Below are 22,194 nucleotides of genomic sequence, written 5' to 3'. Positions count from 1 at the left end.
TCACTGCAACCTCAACCTCCTGGGCTCAAGCAAACTTCCTGCCTCAGCCTCCTGAGTAGCTGGGACTAAGACGTGTGCTACCATGTCTGGGTAATTTTTTTTTTTTTTTTTTTGTAGAGAGGGGGTCCCACTATGTCACTGAGGCTGGTCTCTAACTCCTGGCCACAAGTGACCCTCCCACCTTGGCCCCCCAAAGTGTTGAGATTAAAGGAGTGAGCCACCATGCCCAGTCTCTTTTTCTTATATGCAATACTCATTACAGAGCTAGTTGTGTTTTCCTGTGATCTTCTTGATAACCAAAATGAGAGCAAGTTTAACTTAAAAATGCTGCAGGGTTTATGTAATGCCTATCACTGTTACAATTCTGACCCACTCTCCATATTTATTACTCTCAGTATTCTGTATTTTTCCTTATCCTATTTTAAATTGTTTTCATTTTCTTGTTTAATTGTATATGCATCTATGTATTTATTTCCTTGAAAGCTACACTTGCATAAGGTAGATTTTTAAAAAATTAATGACCACTGGTTCTGCACTATGCAAAATATGCAATGGTACTGATCTCTATAGCAGTTATCTACAAACTAAAAAAAAGGTATCAATAACTTTAAAAAGCCCCTATAACCTTATAAAAAGCCTCCTTTTAAAATTATTTCCTATTAAAAGTAATCAAACTCTCAACAAAGCAAAACAGTCAGAACAAATACTAAACAGACTAGTGCTTCCTTAAAGTTACAGAAAAATATACCAAATCAACATAAAAATTTACATATTCACAAATAACCCATTTTTACTTTTAACAATATGAATTATAGAAATTAAATTTTCCTTTAAAAACATGGAATTATAGAAATTAAATCTTCCTTTAAAACGTAAATTTTGCTTACTGTCACTAAAGACGTAAGATGATCATAGTTTTCAATCATTCAAATTGTAATAAAAATTTAAAGATGGGATAGCAGAAGTAACAGCAAGATTAGTAACAGGTGAAGCGCAGCTTACAAATGGCTGAGAACTAAAAGATATTTAGGAAATCAACCGTTCGGAACTTAGAATCTACATTTTCCCAAAGAAACAATGCTATCCAGAGTCTTGGATTCTTAAGCTCAAGTATATTACATAATAATCACGTAACTGAGAGAAACCACCTATATTTCTAGATTTCAGAACCTTATAGATGAACTGACACAAATATTCGTCTTAACTAAAAACAGAAGTAAAAAAAGGTTCTATAAAATGTCAAGCACTATATTAGGTGTTCCCATAATAAGTCCATAACATAACTGAAATTGATATATCATGTCCTACCCCTGACCCTCTTTTCTCTGAAGCTTCAGATTTACCAAGTGCCTGAGAAAATGGAAGTTTTATGTCTCCAATAGTTGTGAGTTAAAACACTTCAATGATTTTTTTTTTTTTAATGTTGCCTCTGGCCAGGTGTGGTAGCTCATGACTGTAATCCCAGCACTTTCGGAGGGTGAGGCAGGAAGACTGCTTGATCTCCCAAGTTCGAGACCAGCCTGGGTAAAATAGTGAGACTTACACTATAAATAAAAACAGACTTACAACAGATAGACTTACAACAGAAAAATAAAATACTGGCCAGGCATGATGATTCGCATCTACAAAAAATTTAAAAATCAGCACAGTGTGGTGCGCACACTTATATTCTCAAGCTACTCAGGAGGCTGAGGTAGGAGGACTGCTTAAGCCCAGGAGGCAGAGGCTTCAGTGAGCTGAGATCAGTGCCACTACACTCCAACCTGGGTGAGTGTGAGACCCTGTCTCAAAAACTAAAAAATTTTAAAACGCTCCCTTTGACATTGAGTAGTCTTAACAATGCTAAATAAAACTAAACATACTACATGTAATTTAATATTTGGATAAATTATACCATTCCCTACAGATATTACCTTAAACCAATGTAAAGCCAGGAAATAATAATGGTAACAGCAAGTTAACAATAAAAATAATTATAAATAACAATTATAAATAGTTATAATTAGTAATACCTGAACCCTTATACTATGTTCTAGGCACTGTTCCAAGTGCTTCACATGTATTCTTTCTTTCAATTAATCTTAACAATATGATGAACAATCTTGTTCATCTTACATCTCACATATACATGTGGCTGTATGAAGAAACCACTATCACTATCACCATTTTACAGAAGAAAAAACAGATAAATAAAATACTGGCCAGGCAAGATGGCTTACATCTGTAATCCCATCACTTTGGGAGGCTGAGGTGGGAGGACTGCTGGAGGCCAGGAGTTTGAGTCCAGCCTGGGCAGCATATCAAGATCCCATCTCTACAAGAAAAATTTTTTTAAAAATTAGCCACATATGTGTATGTGTTGGGGGGATGGGGGTGGGGGAGGGTATGCACCTGTAGTCCCAGCTACTCAGGAGGCTGAAGCGGGAGGATCGCTTGTGCCCAGAAAGTTGTGGCTGTGCTAAGTCATGATTGCTCAACTACACCACAAGCTGGGTGACAGAGCAGGACCCCGTCTCGTAAAAAAAAACCAAAAAACAAAAACAAAAAAGTGAAACACTTTAAGAACATAGGAGTTTCAATTTTGAAATCAAAACTAAAAAAGCAAAGGAGGCTAAAAATGGTTGAATTATGGTTGAAACTGCTCCCATACCATTAAAAAGAAAAAAGCGATTAAAAAACTGATTGTAAGCAACTTAAAGCAACTAAAAAGCATTAAGAAAATCCCTAAAATTTATAAAAATAATTTATCTTAGGAATCAATAAACATTTAAAATATTCTACTTGGTTTGGTTTTTGGGTGTTTGCAAGTAATTTCTGAATTTTACTTGGATAGTTAAAGACATTAAAATTTTGGAACAGAATGAAATCAACACTAATATGTTACTACAACCAACATTTAGGTGGGGTCATTTTGAAGTCATTAACATGGAATTTTTTTTTTTTTTTTGAGACAGAGTCTCACTCTGTTGCCCAGGCTGGAGTGCAGTGGTGCAATCTCAGCTCACTGCAAGCTCCAGCCTCCTGGGTTCAACACCATTCTCCTCTCAGCTTCCCGAGTGGCTGGGACTACAGGCGCCCTCCACCACACCTGGCTAATTTTTTGTATTTTTAGTGGAGACGGGGTTTCACCATGTTGGCCAGGATGGTCTTGATCTCCTGACCTTGTGATCTGCCCGCCTTGGCCTCCCAAAGTGCTGGGATTACAGACGTGAACCACTGTGCCCGGCCAACATTTAAATGGTTTTTTTAAAAAAATGCTGCTATTTGTTTAACATAATAAGAATTGACTTTTTTTTTTTTTTTTTTGAGACGGAGTTTCACTCTTGTTGCCCAGGCTGGAGTGCAATGGCACAATCTCGGCTCACCGCAACCTCTGCCTCCTGGGTTCAAGTGATTCTCCTGCCTCAGCCTCCTGAGTAGCTAGGACTACAGGCATGTGCCACCACACCCAGCTAACTTTTTAGTAGAGATAGGGTTTCTCCACGTTGGTTAGGCTGGTCTTGCACTCCCGACCTCAGGTGATCCACCTGCTGTGGCCTCCCAAAGTGCTGGGATTACAGTTGTGAGCCACCACGCCTGACCAGAAATGGACTTTTTTTGAATAATCTACAACATTAAGAACAAGTTAGAAGAAACAGTTTGAAACAGTCATATCTTAAGGAGAATGTCAATAAAGATACTAAATATATTCAGGACTTTAGCACCTACACTATTATTATTATTATAACAATTATAAAAAACAAATACAGCAGTAGTTAACGTTTATATAGTGTTTACCATATGCCAGGTACTATTATCATTTAACATACAGCATTGTCATGTAACTGTAACAACTGGATAAAGTAGGTGATACTAAGTCAAAAAGATGTCAGCCAGGTGCAGTGGCTCACACCTGCAATCCCAGCACTCTGGGAGGGAAGGATGGGCAGAATGGTTGAGCCCAGGAGTGTAAGACCTGCCTGGGCAACATAGTGAAACTCCACCTCTTCAAAAAAACACAAAAATTAGCTAGGCATGGTGGCACATGCCTGCAGTCCTAGCTGCTGGGGGAGAGGCTGAGGTGAGAGGATCACTTGAGCCTGGGAGGTCCAGGCTGCAGTGAGTCGTGATTGCACCACTCACTCCATCCTGGGTAACAGAGTGAGATCCTGTCTCAAAAAAAAGAAACAAACACTCAAAAACAATCACAACAGAAAAAGATGTCAATAGCTAGTAAGTCATGAAACATGACTCCTCTCTAGGCAGTACAGTCTGGTTTCAAAGTTTGTCTTCCTCATTAATAAGCTATATATATTTTTAAAAGTAGACAAAAATTAGTAGACAAAATTTTACGAATACAGGAAAATACAATTCTGTGCTCTTTATATGTCACCATGATATTTCTATAAAAGGCAAAATATATGATTCTACACCTCTAGGAATCATAAACTTGTCTAGCAGCAGAAAATGTACAATATCAATTGGCATTTAAAATGAGACCAGGTTCCACTGAGCTGGAGTTTAAAATAAAACAGAGACCAGGTAAACAGTTCATATAGTCAATTAAGAAATGGGTAGCAGATATGGGCATTTTCTCTCTCTCTTTTTTTTTTTTTTTTACTTCAGTCTTGCTCTGAATATCTTACAGAATGCTTACTACTGTGTAGGAACATTTTTATGAGACTCTGTCATATATCAGATCATATAACATATAAATATATGAATACTTAATACAAACAGAAATTTTCAAAGGATTCTTTTAGATTACCTCAAGATCAGACTTTTGCAAATCAAACATTAATTATAACATTCAGCCAAAAATGCAATGAGCTTAAATTTGTTACAATGATAAGCCATTTCAAAATCCAAAGAACTAGTCAGGCATGGTGGTGTGTGCCTATAATCTCAGTTACTCAGGAGACTGAGGTGAGAGGATCATTTGAGCCAGAGTTTGAGACCAGTCTGGGCAACATAGCAAGACCCTGTTTCAAACAAAATGAAACGAAAAGCTTGTGCTCCTAACGAAAACTAGCTACATAAGAGTAGATGGACATACCAATATAAACTCATTCTTCACCATAAAAATCAAATTTAAAAATTCATGTAAAAGACTTTTAGAACTTTCATAACAAGATAACCTGTTAATTTAAAAATCACTCAACATTCAAAGCAAAATATTTAGAAGTTGTAATCTCAAAGAAAAACACTTAACATTTGTTATTTCACCACTGCTTTGTGTATATGCAGAGAAAAGTCAGATGAATGAGTGTGATTTTAGAGGAAAAGGAGGTACAGTTTTTGTTCCTCCGACAAATCCATTCACATTGACTGACCAGTTTAAATTTATACTTAAAATTGATACTTCTGTTTATATGTACAAAGTTTTCCAAGTCTTTGGAAAGCTTTTTTTTTTTTTTTGAGATGGAGTCTCACACTGTCACCCAGGCTGGAGTGCAGTCTCATGATCTCAGCTCACTGCAACCTCCACCTCGGGGTTCAAGCAATCCTCCCACCTCAGCCTCCCAAGTAGCTGGGATTACAGGCGTGTGCCACCACGCCAAGCAAATTTTTTTGTATTTTTAGTTGAGACGGGGTGTCGCCATGTTAGCCAGGCTGGTCTCGAACTCCTGACCTCAAATGATCTGCCAGTCTCAGTCTGCCAAAGTGCTGGGATTACAGGCATGAGCCACCGTTCCCAGCCCAAATGTATGATTTTATATGAGGTTACAATCTGTTATTCATAATTCTGAAGTCTAAAAAGTTTGAAAAATTATTATTCATTTTGCTACATATATATTGGTTTTGATTACAGGATGCCTCAGATCCAGCTACTACATTTTAAAAATACCCTCAAAAGAGTGGCCCTAGGGATTTTGAAAAAGGCTGTATACATATATTCCAAATAAAAATGTTACCTGATATTCAGAATCCAATCTAAATGAAGAGTCTCTTGAGTGATAGGTATCATTTAAACTACTTCCTCTACTTCCAGACATCATCCTAGTGCTTAAGGAGCTGGAGGGTTGAACAGAAATTCTTCTTGGAATCCTTGAAGGTTTAGATTCCATTCTTACAGATTTTTCTGTGAAATGAAAATTTTCATTAATTGCCTTTGGGAAAACATGAAAGCNCAGATTTTTCTGTGAAATGAAAATTTTCATTAATTGCCTTTGGGAAAACATGAAAGCCTTTAATGTTTAATCCTCCTTAATCATTAGCTCAAATAAAAAATTAACTATACAAATTAACCATATCTGACAAGGTAAATTGTGAAATGATCACCACTTCTCTTCCACAAAGCAGAAGTTCATCAAAGGTTTTCTACCGTCCGTTAAAGGAAGCAAACAAACATGATAAAAGTGGAATGAAGCACTCTGACGTCTGTTGTTTCCAAAATCTGGCTCTTTTCCTTACTCAATTTTGTCTATTACATATTCTACATGAATCTGTCCTTGACTCTCTTGGTATTCTCTATTTTTAGTGTTCAATGCTCATACCTGTTGTACTATTTGCATACCCTTTAACACAATGTTCTCACAAACCTTTGTATGTGCCTGGAAAGTCTATACATTACCCACCCAATTCTTGGTCACTGGTTTAAACACAAGTACCTTTCTTCTCTGCATATGTTTCTATTTCATACATACTTTTCATACTACTATGCATTTTAATTTGTTTACCTTTCTATTTCCCCATCTCAACAATGAATTTTCTAGGTCAGAATCATTTAAAGTATTTTAAAATCACTGCCTGGGATATGAATGAACTTTCTTTTTATTTACCACTCACAGTAGGATCTCTTAATTATAACAAAAATAATAGCAACAGCTGATATTTATTAAGTATTATATGCACGGTCTGACAGTAAGGACCTTCTGATTAACTGTTAGTTCACTGAATCTGCAGACCAACCCTGTGAGACAGGTACTCTATTATCTCCACTTTATAAATAAGAAAACAGGCACAGAGAGTTTAAGCAATTTGTACGTGATCACAGAGCTAATAAAGTGTTTCTCAAAATGTTTCCAAAGACTGTTTATGGTACCACTGGAAAATGATACTTTAAGTAAAAAAGTCAATCTATAAATCTACACATAGAGTATGATTCTATTAATGCAAATAAAATGAATAAAACTTCTAAGAAAAAAAAAACCAAAATGCTAAATTTATTTTGTGGAACTGAGTGCTTTCCACTTTATAGATTAATAATTTCCAACTTTTCCTTACTAAACATTTCCAAACCCAGGACAAAAATAATGATTACCCATGCCTGATTATTAAATATATATAAATGGAATCATACAATAAGTACTCTTTTGTATCCAGCTTCATTTGCTCAACATTATATTTGTGAGATTCATCTGTGTTGTTGCATGCAGTTTTAAGTTCACTCTAATTTCTTTACATAGCATTCCACTATATGAATGCACACAATTTATTTTCCCATTCTACCATGAACGTACGCTATATTGTTTCCATTTGGGAGCTGTAATAGTGCTACTATAAAGACATTACTACTTTTTTTTTTCTGAGGCAGAGTCTTGCTCTGTCGCCCAGGCTAGAGTGAAGTGGCATGATCTCCGCTCACTGCAAGCTCCACCTCCCGGGTTCACGCCATTCTCCGGCCTCAGCCTCCAGAGGAGCTGGGACTACAGGCGCCTGCCAAAACATTCGGCTAATTTTTAGTAGAGACGGGATTTCACCATGTTAGCCAGGATGGTCTCGATCTCCTGACTTTGTGATCTGCCCGCCTCGGCCTCCCAAGGTGCTGGGATTAGAGGCATGAGCCACCGTGCCTGGCCTTAAAAAGATTTTAAAATATTCTGAGGCAAGGATTTACAAGGCCTCTGACTGTATCTCATATAAGTGGAATCATACAATATTTGTCTTTTCATGATTGGCTTATTTCCCTTACCCTAACGTCCTCAAAGTTCATCTATATTGTACCATATGCCAGAATTTCCTTCCTTTTTATGGCTGAACATTATTGCATTGTATGCATAGTATGCATAGTCATGCATCACTCAAGAACAGGAATACATTCTAAGAAATGCATCTATAGGTGATTTCGTCACTGTGCAAAACTAACTGTGTATATACACAAACCTGAATGGTATACTCTAATACCTGGATTATATGGTATAACCTATTGTTTCTAGACAGCAAACCTGTATAGCATGCGACTGTACTGAATACTGTAGACAACTGTAATACAATGGTAAGTATTTATATATCTAAACACAGAAAAGATACATTAAAAATAATTAAGAATAGTCAAATCATAGAGAAAGAAGATTGGTGGTTGGCGGGGGATGGGGAGCTGTTTAATGAGTGTGAAATTTTGGCTTTACAAGATGAAAAGAGTTATGGAGATAGATGTTAGTGATGCTTGCACAACATTATGAATGTATCCAATAATGCTGAATTGTACACCAACATGGCTGAGATGGTAAAATTTATGTTCTCTGTATTTTATCACAAAAAAATAACAGATTGGGGGGATGGTGCATGTGGTCAGACAGCAAGCTGTTGAATTAACACCTGTATCTGGAGCAGCGGAACCTCAGATTCTTCCCCAGTTCCATTCCCCTAAAGATAGAATATTTATTCTCTGGAGAATAAAGATTTCCTAGATAATACTCTTGTGTCCTCCACACCTCCCATCTCCCACACACGACGTACAATCACCTCTGCAGGAGTTTAGACATGGGTCAGTCTAAGGAATAAAAGAAAATTTATACACTCAATATTGAGACCCAAAGACTCTTTCATGGTCCTGTTTCTACAATGCCATCAGGAGACTAAGGGATTCTACTCTTGGATCACCAAACACCAGTGACAAGATTTCTGAATGTCATTTGCAATGTCTTCACTTCAATAGCTAGCCTTTCACTAAACCATTCTATCCTACAGCAAAGGCTGCTAGTCACCAAGAGTTTCTCATCAGGACTTTTAATGCTTCCTCTAACTGACAAACATCAAGGACTACCATGTAATCAAGGAAGGCCTCCAATACGAAAGAAGGACCAAAGTAAACAATAGTAACAACAAAACTTTAAGATGCTGCAGGGAGAGGAAAATTTGGGGGAAAGGGGCTTATTTCTATCCTCACAGAGATCAAATAACATTCATTCATTGGGACGAAATGTTTGCCATCTACCCATCTGACAAAGGGCTAATATCCAGAACCTACAAAGAACTTAAACAAATTTTATAAGGAAAAAATCAAACAACCCCATCAAAAAGTGGGCGAAGGATATGAACAGACACTTCTCAAAAGAAGACATTTATGCAGCCAACAGACACATAAAAAATGCTCATCATCACTGGTCATCAGAGAAATGCAAATCAAAACCATAATGAGATACCATCTCACACCAGTTAGAATGGTGATCATTAAAAAGTCAGGAAACAACAGGTGCTGGAGAGGATGTGGAGAAATAGGAACACTTTTACACTGTTGGTGGGACTGTAAACTAGTTCAACCATTGTAGAAGACAGTGTGGCAATTCCTCAAGGATCTAGAACTGGAAATACCATTTGACCCAGTCATCCCATTATGCAAAGGATTAGACCCAAAGGATTATAAATCATGCTATTATAAAGACACATGCACAAGTATGTTTATTGCTGCACTATTCACAATAGCAAAGACTTGGAATCAACCCAAATGTCCATCAATGATAGATTACATTAAGAAAATGTGGCACATAAACACCATGGAATACTATGCAGCCATAAAAAAGGATGAGTTCATGTACTTTGTAGGGACATGGATGAAGCTGGACACCATCATTCTGAGCAAACTGTTGCAAGGACAGAAAACCAAACACCGTATGTTCTCACTTACAGGTGGGAATTGAACAATGAGAACACTTGGACACAGGGCAGGGAACATCACATACTGGGGCCTGTCGTAGGGTGGGGGGAGGGGGGAAGGATGGCATTAAGAGAAATACCTATTGTAAATGACAAGTTAATGGGTGCAGCACACCAACACGGCACATGTATACATATGTAACAAACCTGCAAGTTGTGCACATGTACCCTAGAACTTAAAGTATATAAAAAAATTCATTCATGAAATAAGAACAGGATGGGTGAGAATACAAAGACAGCATAATCAAGAGCTTATGGAAATTCAAAATGCCATATACTTGTTAAAATGAGATACACTGAAATAAATTCAACATAAGGATTGGGAGTAAGCTGCAGAAACCTCCTGGAAAGCAGAACCAAAACAAATAGCAAATGTAACATGAAAATAATTATCCAAAGTTATCATTTGACTGTGGTTACAGAAAAAGGAAATATAGAGAAAATTACCAAATAAACTTTTCTAGAAACGATGAACAGAACTCTCCAAATTGAAAGGGCTCAACACTACGTAAGAAAAAAGACCAACACTAAGCACAATATATCACCGTGAAACTGCAGAAACCAGAAGTAATGGAAAGATCCTGTAAGTTACTAGAATGGAAACAATGGGTCACATACAAAGAGAATGTAATCAGAATGGCTTAACAGCAACAATAAAGACTTAAGACAATGAAATAATGCTTATAATACTGAGAAAAATGTTTCGCCTTGAATTCCAATCTAGCAAGTAAATTTGAAGTGGAGAACAGAACATGTTTTCAGACATGGAAGGTCTCAACAAAACAATAAGACCAAAAACACAACCAGATGAAGCTAAATGAAAAGCATGTCCTAGAAATAAGGGATTGTGAGGCAGGAAATAACAAGATACGAAACTCAGGAAGGAGCAATAAAGGGGAAGTTAAGGAGGATGGTATGCAGAAAGCATGGGAAGCAAACAATTCAGACTGGAGCAGGACCTCAGGTAGCAGAAGTTCTAAGGAAAAAAAAAAGCATCACATGGAAACTATATCTCATTGGCATGTGGTAGAGATGATGGTATAACTAGAAAAAAGAAGGTAATTTTAAGAATTAATTTTTTAACTTGGAAAAACTTAGCTGTTCATGAAAGGAGGCATGATTGTACTAGGTGAGCTCTTTAATATTTATATACTCATAATAATGTAAATACAGACTACTGAATCAATTTGTTACATATTGTGAGATGGAAGTGGGCAGTGGGAAATAAGAATGGTAGGAAACAATGAAAAACCATGAAATAACCATATAAGCACCCTGTTTAGAAAAATGAAAGTATGTAAGTCCTAAAAGAAATAGTAAGTAGTAGTGGGGCACTGCCTTTGCAAAGTGGGACTAGAGATGGGGTAAAGGGTAAGGAAAAGGACTGCTCTTTTCCTTAGAAGCAGGATGACCATATTTCCCTATTTGCCCAGAACAGTCCTAGTTTATGTGCTGAAAAATTCTAATTTATGCTTATTATCCCAGAAAAATTATTAGTAGTGCCTATGCTGTCTCTTAAAAGTGGCCTCATTTGGATGATAAAGCTTATGGTCACCTAAATTATAAATCTTTTCTACCATCGGCTTTTTACAAACTATATACGTATTTGGTAAGTCGATACAAAATACTTCATTAAAATAAGAGGTAAATCCTGAACTGGAAATTTAAAAAGGCATTCATTAGGGGAAAGAATATTAATGGTTAAACATTGACAATGCAAAAGCCCACGAACAATTTAACAAGTAGCAGATGTGGTATTTTATCAAGGTAGCTAAGAAGACACTAAAGGTATATGCAATCTGAGAATTTTTGGGAAACAAAATGCTTTAAAAGACATACGCCAATATTAAGTTCTACGACAATAGTGCTTCCTAATAATACCTCTCATGGTTTACTCTGACTACATTTATACCCAGTTCTTACTTGTAGAACTAAACTAACCTAGTAGGAAATCTGCTTAAAACAAACCTCCTTGGGAGAAGGCAAAGAGGCAGAGTCCTCTGAGAGAGATAATTTGATACTGTATGAAACTATTTTTGGCAACTCCTCCACATAAATTGATTGAATTTTGACAATGTAGGTGTTACAGGAAAACTTACGTAATTTGGTTGCGTAAGTTGTAGGTCAAAAGCACAAAATATAGTGAAAAACAAAAATGTGCAGTCCTTGAGAAACTTCTATCGAATCACTTAGAAGGTTCTAAGATGCATCTTTCTAAGTTCATTCATTCATTTAACCAAGTTTTTTGGATACTCATGCACTAAGCACAGTAATTAATACTCAGCAAGCGAATGAGGTAGGGGGATAACACTAAACATTCTGAGATGGTGCCTGTAAAGAAACTGTAGTCTAATAGGGAACAAACTACACAAATAATTACATAACTTCAATAGCTCTAAGTGCTACAAAGGAAAAGGTATATAGGCCGGGTGTGGTGGCTCACAACTGTAATCTCAGCACTTTGGGAGGCCGAGGTGGATCACTTGAGGCCAGAAGTTTGAGATCAGCCTGGCAAACACAGTGAAACCCTGTCTCTACTAAAAATACAAGTTAGCCAGGTGTGGTGGCACGCGCCTGTGATCCCAGCTACTCAGGAGGCTGAGGCACAAGAATCACTTGAAGCCGGGAGGTGGAGGTTGCAGTGAGCTAACATCAGGCCACTGCACACCAGCCTGGGCAACAGAGAAAGACTGTCTCAAAAACAAAAAAAAAAAAGAAAAAGGTATAAGCAAGAGCAGACCAGTGGAAAGAGGCATTTGAAGCTTAATGTTTTAAACCAAGACTTAAAAACAGTGCAAAAAAAGTTCACACATACACTCTTTCTTCAATGGTCAATGAAATGGTCTTTCCTTCTGTCACTATATCACGTTTTTTAAAATTCAGATTTCATTTCAGAGCTGGACAGTTAGGCTATCTTTCTGTCCGGTAATAAGAAACTTATGACCAGGGCTGATTGCAGGTATGGGCTCTGAGCTTCATTAAAAGTTTTGCAACTGCCATAGTGAAGTACGCCTCACTGAAGTCCCAGTCATGATAGATCCACTAGAATTTTATGCTCATATTCCTCATTAACAAGACTATGACTGAGGAAGGCAAGGCACTGACAAGAGGCTACACTTTCTATTCTCCAGAATTGGTACTGAGTGTGTAAGGAATGCAATTAGCTACAAAGCCACAAAAAAAATCGTATGATTAGTATTTGAGATTTTTCACTTATTGAACTTTTTGACTTGTGAGATGAAAGTTTCTGGATGAAGATTCTCTGAAGCTGATAATGCAGCTGCTAGTTTACCTAATAAGACATACTTTTACTCTGTTAAGTATGCCTTCACCTTAAGGCATTTTAATAGTGGCTGACACAGCAACAAGAGTAAAAAACCTGTATTCATACCAATTCAACAATTTATGTAGTCCGTCTGTATCTCAAAAACCTGTGGGCTTGCTTTAGCTACGAAAAAAATGAACTGTTTTTTAAATGGGTGACTCCACTCCTCTGGGCATCCTAAGAAACTCTGAAGAAATCCAGGACATAAACAAGGTAAGGACTCTTAACAGGCCACCTCCTCACAATAAGGTGGACTCCAAAAGACCACAACCTCAGATTAAGAGTTAAGCTATTAGGCCAGGCGCAGTGGCTCATGCCTGTAATCCCAGCACTTTGGGAGGCCGAGGAGGGCAGATCACAAGGTCAGGAGTTTGAGACCAGCCTGGCCAATGTGGCGAAACCGTCTCTACCAAAAATACAAAAAAAAAAAAAAAATAGCTGTGCGTGGTGGCTCGCATCTGTAATCTCAGCTAACCCAGAGACTAAGGCGGGAGAACTGCTTGAATCTGGGAGGCAGAGGTTGCAGTGAGCCAAGATCATGCCACTGAACCCCAGCCTGAGCAACACAGCAGGACTCCGTCTTGAGGGGTGGGGGAAAGCGTTAAGCTATTAATAGAAGTAAACCAGCTCTTGTGCAAATTTGCAGCCCAAGTTAATGTTGCCTGCTTGGTAAATGGAAGGTCAAATCCTGAATTTGGTTTAAGGTGGTCCCAATTCAGTAATCCACCAGGAACATGGCAGAAGCCAACATAAATCTTGCTAGAGGAATATGCCTTCATGCTAACTTTCAAATTATTTCTACAAGTAATTTTTCAAGTATAACGAACAAAGGATAACTAAGTATACAGCAAAATAAGATACCACAAACAAGGTCTTCGAGACACGAGATGAGAGAAAAAAATGGAGTAGCAAAACATCAACTGAAGCATTTTAGGCAGATTATAAAACTATGCTTTGTGTGTTTAAATAAAGAGAAGTTTGAAAAATACAGGCAAGCAACAGGAAACTGCAATAAGAGCACTTTTTAACAAATACACAATAGCCATAATATAAACAATACTACGAGGATAGGACACCCAAAATGGAAGACATTATGTAAGATAATTGGCCTCGACTCCAGAAATCCTCCATGGCTGGGTGTGGTGGCTCATGCCTGTAATCCCAGCACTTTGGGAGGCAAGGCAGGAGGATCACGAAGTCATGAGTTCAAGATCAGCCTGGCCAATATGGTGAAACTCCATCTCTACTCAGAACACAAAAACTAGCGGGGCATGGTGTCACGTGCCTGTAATCCTAGCTACCTGGGAGGCTGAGGCAGGAGAATCGCTTGAATCCAGGAGGTGGAAGTTGCAGTGAGCCGAGATCACACCACTGCACTCCAGCCTGGGCGACAGAGCAAGACTCTGTCTTGGGTTGGGGTGGGGGGAACTCCTCCAATATTCTTGGCCTCATACTAAGCACTACGCAGTGGCAGTCCACTACTGGAATACTCTGAGGGTAAATAAAGCAATAATAAAGCTCACACCCATCTCAACTACAGACAAAACAAAGTCAACCCATCATACTGATAACCCCAACAGAAGTAGAATATGCCCGTATCAATGCATAAATATTATTTATTTCAGTCTCTAATCTGTTCTTAGTTTAGCATTTAGTCAAAACTTGTACGATGCACAAAAATGCAAGGAAGAAAAAATCAATCCATTACCAAGAGATAAAATGGCAGAAGCAGACCAAGATTCGGCCCCAATGTCAACAAATGAGCAAACTGATGGGCTTAACAGTAGACTAGGTAAAACTGAAAAACTGGGGAAGGAGGAAATAAGCTAGAAAAAAATCCCCTCAAACTCAATTAGTATTAGGATTATTAAAGGAAGAGACATGTTGGCTCCATGGGTGAGGACCCAAAGTCATGGAAATGGATAAAAGGCAGATTCAACACAAACTTCTTAAGTCAGAAAGGATTTACCTAACAACTGGGAAAGGAGGGAATTATTTATAATACTGATGAAGAACAAACATTTTACTGTTTTTCTTTCAGGGGGCTGGGAGGGGGTGGGGGGGTTGGTCAACGAAGCACACCAAGATTAGTTGGTTTTAAAGAATGAGCTGTCTGGACGGTTGTGGTGCCTTCCAGCACTGTGGGAGGCCAGGGCAGGACTGTTTGAGGCCAGGAGTTCAAGACCAGCCTGGGTAACACATTGAGACCCCGTCTCTACAATAAAGAATAAGCAGACCAGCCTGGCCAACATGGTGAAACCCCGTCTCTACTAAAAATAAAAAAAAAATTAGCCGGGTGGTAGTGGTGCATGCCTGTAATCCCAGCTACTCGGGAACTGAGGCAGGAGAATTGTTTGAGCCTGGGGAGGTGAAGGTTGTAGCAAACGGAGATCGTGCCACTGCACTCAGAGTAAGACACTATCTCAAAATAATAATAATAATAATAATAAGCAATCAATCAGAAGTGCCCAGAAGGTCCAGTAGAATGCTGTAAATAAAGTTTTGAAAACACGAGAGCAGTGTGGCTGACAGTAAATTTTTCAGTTACATACACTGATTTATTTACTTTTTTCCAGATATATATGCTACCTGCTTGCCTTCTACTTGTACTGTACCTTCTATTTGGCACTCTTCCCACCAACTTATCTCTAGTAGAATTTGGGGTACTATGAAAAAGTCAACTGAAAAACTTCAGGCAGTTTAAGAAAACATTAGGAGGAAAGGAGTTCTACCAATTACCGTACTTATGATTAAAGCTTTCTCTGACCATAACCACAAGCTGCCTACCAGGTAGAGCTTGGATTTTTAGTTTACCAAATTTGGAAAGCTGTGAATTCCTAAAAGCAGTACAATGTCCAAAAGTTTTTCTTTGATTCTGCTTATGAAGATTTTTCTCAAGTATTATATATCCCCTTCCATTATGCTACAGATCACTGTGTCCCATTATTACAATGGCCTTGTTCAGATATGTCAAGAGTCACACAGTAGTCATAAAATAACCAGCCTAACAAAAATGCCTCAGCCCTATTAACACATGCTACCTCCCACACCTAAAAGTCTTTTCCTGTATGTTAATGTATTAATAAATATGTATTTAACATATTAGTAAAATTCGTATCACATTTTTTTCCAAAATAGAAAACTGAGGCTAGGCTAGGCAGGAAGTAAGTTAATCTTTGTCTAATTTTGCACATCAGCCAATTTCTATTTGTAGAAATATGCTAGTTGAGTGGAAGCTTTAAAGTCTGCCCCTCACTTGGTATGCTTGGGTATGACTCCAGGTATAAACAAATGCTTAATCTCCTCACCTATAAAATGGTGAAAATGATAGTATCAACTTCACAGGTATATTGTGAAGTTTGCTGGCACACAGAATGTGTTCAGCAAATACTAGCTGTTATTAACCAATACCATCAGTGTGAAGGTTTTCATATAAACAGCTCAGTAGAAATTTTGTTGGCTTTTTCATTATTTGAAATTTACCTTTAACACATAGTAAAACATCTTTCAAAGTCATTCAGATTTACGTACAGGATATTCACTGCAGGGTAAAGAAACCTATACAGGATTACTTATATTAAGTGTATGCATTAAACAATTGGAAAGAAAGAGCCATTTTTATCATTTTACTGTTATCTCAGGTGATGGCATTATTGATGTGTTTTTTTCTTCTTTATACTTAGTTTTCAAAAAATTTCTTTAACGTACTTTGTTAATTGAGGGCAACAATTATTTGCCAGAGGAAAAGGCATTTTTTAAATAACTTGTATTACGTAAGTTCTAAGGAGAAGAATTCCCATTCTAACTTGCTGGTTTACAGCCTTAGTAGCTACATACCACAAAGTAGTAAATACTAAGTAATACTCTTCTAGTAAAGACTAAGTAAAAGATAAAGTTAAAATACCTCACAAAACGAAGTTCAGATTACCTGAGGATGACTTAAAGTTTTTATCACGAAAAATTGTAAACATACACAAATAATGATCTTCCATGTACCAATCAAGTCTTCAACTATTATCCATATTCAACCTCTCTAACCTATTTTACCAACCACTCTATTATTTTAAAGCAATCCCAAGCATGACATTTTTGAGGCTATCTATTCTTATAGTGGTCTAAAGAACCTATCGTAAATTACAAAATATGGCTACAAATTTCCCCCATCCTAGTATTAGCCCTCTTTGTAATGCAATGTTGCTGCTCTGCCTAGGATGAGGCAGTCTTACTTCCCCACCCCAGTCTTGCGTGACTAAGAGAATGGATTGTGACATTGTAAGATTTGCAAGGTTGTAAGAGGTCTTACAAGCTTCCCTTAGAATGCTGTCCCAAGACTCCTGTGTCATAAATGATCACACAGAGCAAGGCCTATATGTCCACCAACACTAGCTGCCAAATATGAGTGATGCCACCTTGGACCTCCCAGCCTGGGAAATCCTCCAGCTGAATGCTGGTACATGAGGAGCAAACCCCGGCGAAATCGGTAGAACTGCCCAACAGGCACCTAGAACTGTAAAAACCAGTTGTTTCAATCCACTAGGTTTTGAGGTGGTTTGTTATGCAGCCATAGAGCAAAGCTTCATAACTTATCCTTATTTTCTACTGTTACCATACTATTATCTTATGCTGGCAGTCTCTATAAACTCTGATTTTAACTGAGTCTAACCAGGGAATTATCTTAAATATCCAAGGAAGATTACAAGTATTGAATTACTAAAAGTACACCACTACTATAGGATAAACCCATGGCACATAGGCCAGAGTAACCACACAAAATACCAATGTAATCTTTCTTTTTTTTTTTTTTTTTTGGAGACAGGGTCTCACTCTGCTGCCCAGGCCAGAGTGCAGTGGTGCAATCACTGCAGCCTCGACCTCCTGGGTTCAAGTGATCCTCCCACCTCAGCCTCCTGAGTAGCCTGGACTATAGGCACGCACCACCATACCCAGCTAGTTTTTGTATTGTTTTTTCCTAGAGACAGGGTTTCTCCATGTTGCCCAGGCTGGTCTTGAACTCTTGAGCTCAAGCAATCTGCCTGTCTCGGCCTCCCAAAGTGCTGGGGTTACAGGAGTGAGCTACCATGCCTAGCCCCAATGTAATATTTCAAGAGTCTCGCAGAAATACAAACACACAGTTACAATTTCATTATTTACGTATACTTTGCATATCCTTTTCTTAAACAAAAAAAAAATTTGCTTCTGAGGAATTTTTTTTTTCTTAGTGGGAAATCATAGTAAACATGGAGACTTGGAAGCTAAGGGTGGGTCAATGAGGGAATCGCTTTGAAAGTATACAACATTTTGGGCCTTAAAATGAAAAAGTGTCTCTTAATTTTTAGCTGACACATATTTAAAACACAAAAATATGGTATGCCCAAATCTTAAAAAATTAGAAAAAACTTTAACATCCCATGAGAAAATATGACTATGATGTTAAGTCTACACTACACCACTTTAAAAGACAAACTGTTCTCCTTGAAGTGAATTTAATCTGTAAGCATCAAGTTTCGATCTTCATTCAATGAGTGGAAACCATTTTAGGGTTCTTTCTACAAAGTGTGAAACATCACACTAATGTACAATGATCATAATGGAAAGATAACTACTTTTAAGGTTCAAAACTTGCCTTCTTTTTAAGCTGTTGACAAAAATGGGTGTAGAGCAGCAAGCAGGTGATTTTAAAACTAGGTGTTCGACTTACCTAGTCTAACCAGTAGAGTCAGAGAAATATATTTGAGGGCAGGAAAAACCAGCTCTGACCATGTAAGTTCATGCCAGGGCAGAAAAGTTGAAAATTTAGATTAATGAAAATTAAACCCTGGCATGCTTTTACTCACACTCAGGCCTGTAATCACAGCACTTTGGGAGACTGAGATGGGAGGATTCCTTGAGCTAAGGAGTTGGAGACCAGCCTGGGAAACACGGTGAAATCCTGTCTCTATAAAAAAAATATAAAAATTAGTCAGACATGGTGGCGTGACAAGCTACCTAGGAGACTGAGGTGGGAGAACTGCTTGAGTCTGGGAGACTGGGGCTGCAGCAGCCTGAGAAACAGAGTGAGACCCTGCCACAAAAAAAAAAGAAAAAAAATGTATTAACCCCCCCCCCCCCAACCTAAACTCTCAAATTATAATTTCATCCTCCCCAATCTCAGACTTCTTGGCTTATCCTATTATTAGGAAATACTGTATATTAAGATAAATTTTTTGACAGCAATTGAATTCTGCTTTGGTGAATTCGAGAAATCTTAGTATGAACTTAAAATCTAATTCCTTTTAAATTGTAATCATTCTAATACGATCAGTTGATTCACTTATTTAACAGTTAAAAGCTTTGTTAATTTAATTTGTTGTTTAAAAGTGAAGTCTAATGCAACACCGCGCATTTCATTCATGCATGTCCCACTGTTCTTTATTACTGGCACTTAATTATCTGTGGTAACAGAAGGATGTATCAGCAAAGATCATCTAAAAAATACTTTGATTTTGTTAAGGAACACAATAGCTCTCCATTCCACAGCATAGAGCACTAACTTTATTTTTATTTTTTTAGACAGGGTCTCACTCTATGGCACAGGCTGGAGTGCAGTGGAGCTATATCATACTTCACTGCAGTCTCTCCAACCCATGAGCTCAAATGATGGTCCTGCCTCAGCAGCCCAAGTAGCTAGTAGTAGCAGTGTGCACCACTACACTCGCACCATCATGCCCGTAGAGATGGGGTCTTTGTGGCCTGGCTGGTCTCGAACTCCTGGCTTTAAGCGATCCTCCCACCTTGGCCTCCCAAAGTGATGGGATTACAGGAGTGAGCCACCACACCCAGACACTAATTTCCTAGTACAGTACAGAAAGTCTTTTATGTCAGGCTCTAACTTACCATTCAATGTATGTTTCAGCTACAGGAACAAATCATGAATTCCTAAAACAAACCATAATATCATGACTTTGCACAGTTTATCAAAGTCCTAGTGATCCTTCACATCTTAGTTCAAGCAATAAATAAATCCCGTAAAATTTCCAAGAGTAAGCACCCCTCCCCTATGCTCCCACAGAATTACTGTACAGTCATACTAAGATAATAATAGTTGTTTATACATTAGTCTGATGACTAAACAGTGAGTTGTGGAGGGCAGATGCCACATCAAGCTCATTCTTGTAATGTGAAGCTCTCCATAATTTGTAATTTGACTACAACAAATTACAAATTATCCAAAAATGTTTAAAGATATTTGACAGATTTTGCATTACAAAATTATTTTCCAACAATAAAATGTCCAAATGTAGACAATTCTTGAACATAAAGCAGATAAAGAGTTGTGTAAGGTGGGTATTGAGCGGACTAAAAATTGGCTACATGAGAGTCATGGATGACTTCTGGGTCCAGTTTGTTACCTGACACCTTCATGTAGAACATAATCTGGGCATTCTCGTGCTTTATCTGGGAAAATAAGCCCTCTTCTAAAGTGGCAAAAAAAAAGAAATCATTTGTACTTGAATAAGTAGGAATTGTTATTCAAGACATCTGACCCAGCATGAAACTGGAAAAAAACCAAGATTAGTATTATGTCCCCCCAGTGACTGCTTCACACACCACCTCAGCAAATTTAATCCTCTCTAGAAATGAACTGCCATGTTTCTGAGACAATCTCATGAACATAAACAACTACGGCAAAAATGAAAACTCAAACCCAGGTCTTCTGAGTCTGGTGCTACTGCCTCATGCACCAGTCCTGTCTCCCGAAATGCTGTAGAGCTGTTAAATAAAAATATTATACTGACCTCATTTCTCAAACAAACTTTTTGCTACCTCAAGAAAAAGATCTAGTTACACTACATATGTTCCTTCTTAATAACTGTACACTATTGGATTTTTAAATCCAAAATTCGTATTTAACCCTACATCTTGGATCTGGACAGAAACGTGGAGATTTAAAATAATATATAACCAGAAAAACATCTAATCAATCGTACAAAATAGGGGAAAAAACCTCGCCAAATTCAGTTTTGACACATTTAACTAATAGTACCAAACAACATTAGTCGTGACGAATTTATTACCCAGATAGAGACTTTCCCAATATATTTACTTTGGTACTTGGGAAAAAGTATTAAGTGCAGCATTTTGGGGTGAGTGGGTGGACACATTCATCTTCAATACGCAGTTTCACCAAAATGAGGGAATTTCCTACTCCCAGTGCCTTTCATATTTTTACTTCTTAGGCCAACAGGTCCATTTGTAATACAACTACCTACTTCGAGTTGCAAAACCCACAATTCACCACAACACAAAAATAACTCTCAGGGCGTCACGATATTCAAAAACTGACGTTACCAATAAGACAATCTTGGCCGAATCTAAGGCGCTGCCGAAGTCACTTCGACTCGAGGCCCGGCTGGCCGAGCCGGAGCCCTGCCCACCTTTGCCCCGCGCTCACCGGCGAGCTCACGCGCGACGCCCACGGCCCGCAGGGCTCCGAGGACCCCCCCGCCCCGCGGCCCAAGAGGAGGCCGCCCCGCGCCAAAAGAGGGCTCTGGCCTCTTCCCCTCACCCACCACACGTTCCTGAGGAAGACACACTATCTGTCCCCTCCACCCGCCACAAACTCCACCACCCGACAAAAGGCGCCTGGCAGAGGAGGCCTGTGCCGTGACCCGCTTTGCACCAGTGGCCCCGGACCAAGCTCCTCCACCTCATCCTGAGAGGAAGCGGCCTCCGCGTCCCCAGGCCTCTTCGTTTCCTCCCCTCCCCCACTCGCGGCCTGGTCCCGAACTAGCTCCCGGGACGAAGAACGAGCTCCGCAGATCTTTACCCCGGCTCCTGAGCCGGCACTGACCAGTGCGCGTCCTGCTCGCAGCGACCAGCACCGCCGCCTTCCTCCTTGGAGTTCTAGGCCTGTGACTGAGGAAAAGCAGTCCGCAGCGAAGCACAATGGCGCCCGCCCCTCTCCCGGATCCGGCGCAGAACCAGCCGCCACCGTTAAGTGCCCCTCCCTGCTCCTCCTCCCCCCACTTCGC

The 22,194-nt window shown here is 38.8% G+C and overlaps 1 protein-coding gene across 7 annotated transcripts in view; it reads right to left on the bottom strand.

Annotated features, from left to right (window-relative positions):
- Positions 1-22,194, bottom strand: part of MARCH7 (membrane associated ring-CH-type finger 7) — a 55,651-nt gene that overhangs the window by 33,214 nt on the left and 243 nt on the right. For 2 of the 7 annotated variants that reach the window (XM_025405446.1, XM_025405442.1), the window contains exons 1-2: positions 22,045-22,194; positions 5,895-6,061 (exon numbers count right to left, since the gene is read on the bottom strand). In XM_025405446.1, the coding sequence (XP_025261231.1) occupies positions 5,895-6,047 (153 nt within the window). In that variant the 5' untranslated portion in view covers positions 6,048-6,061; positions 22,045-22,194. Of the gene's footprint in view, positions 1-887; positions 1,080-5,894; positions 6,062-21,989 lie in introns of those variants that run through there. The other 5 variants (XM_025405440.1, XM_025405445.1, XM_025405441.1 and 2 more) reach the window with 4 other exon arrangements.

This window comes from Theropithecus gelada, chromosome 12 (genome assembly GCF_003255815.1).
Source record: "Theropithecus gelada isolate Dixy chromosome 12, Tgel_1.0, whole genome shotgun sequence".
Taxonomy (NCBI): domain Eukaryota; kingdom Metazoa; phylum Chordata; class Mammalia; order Primates; family Cercopithecidae; genus Theropithecus; species Theropithecus gelada.
This window is presented reverse-complemented; position numbering and strand designations above follow the sequence as displayed.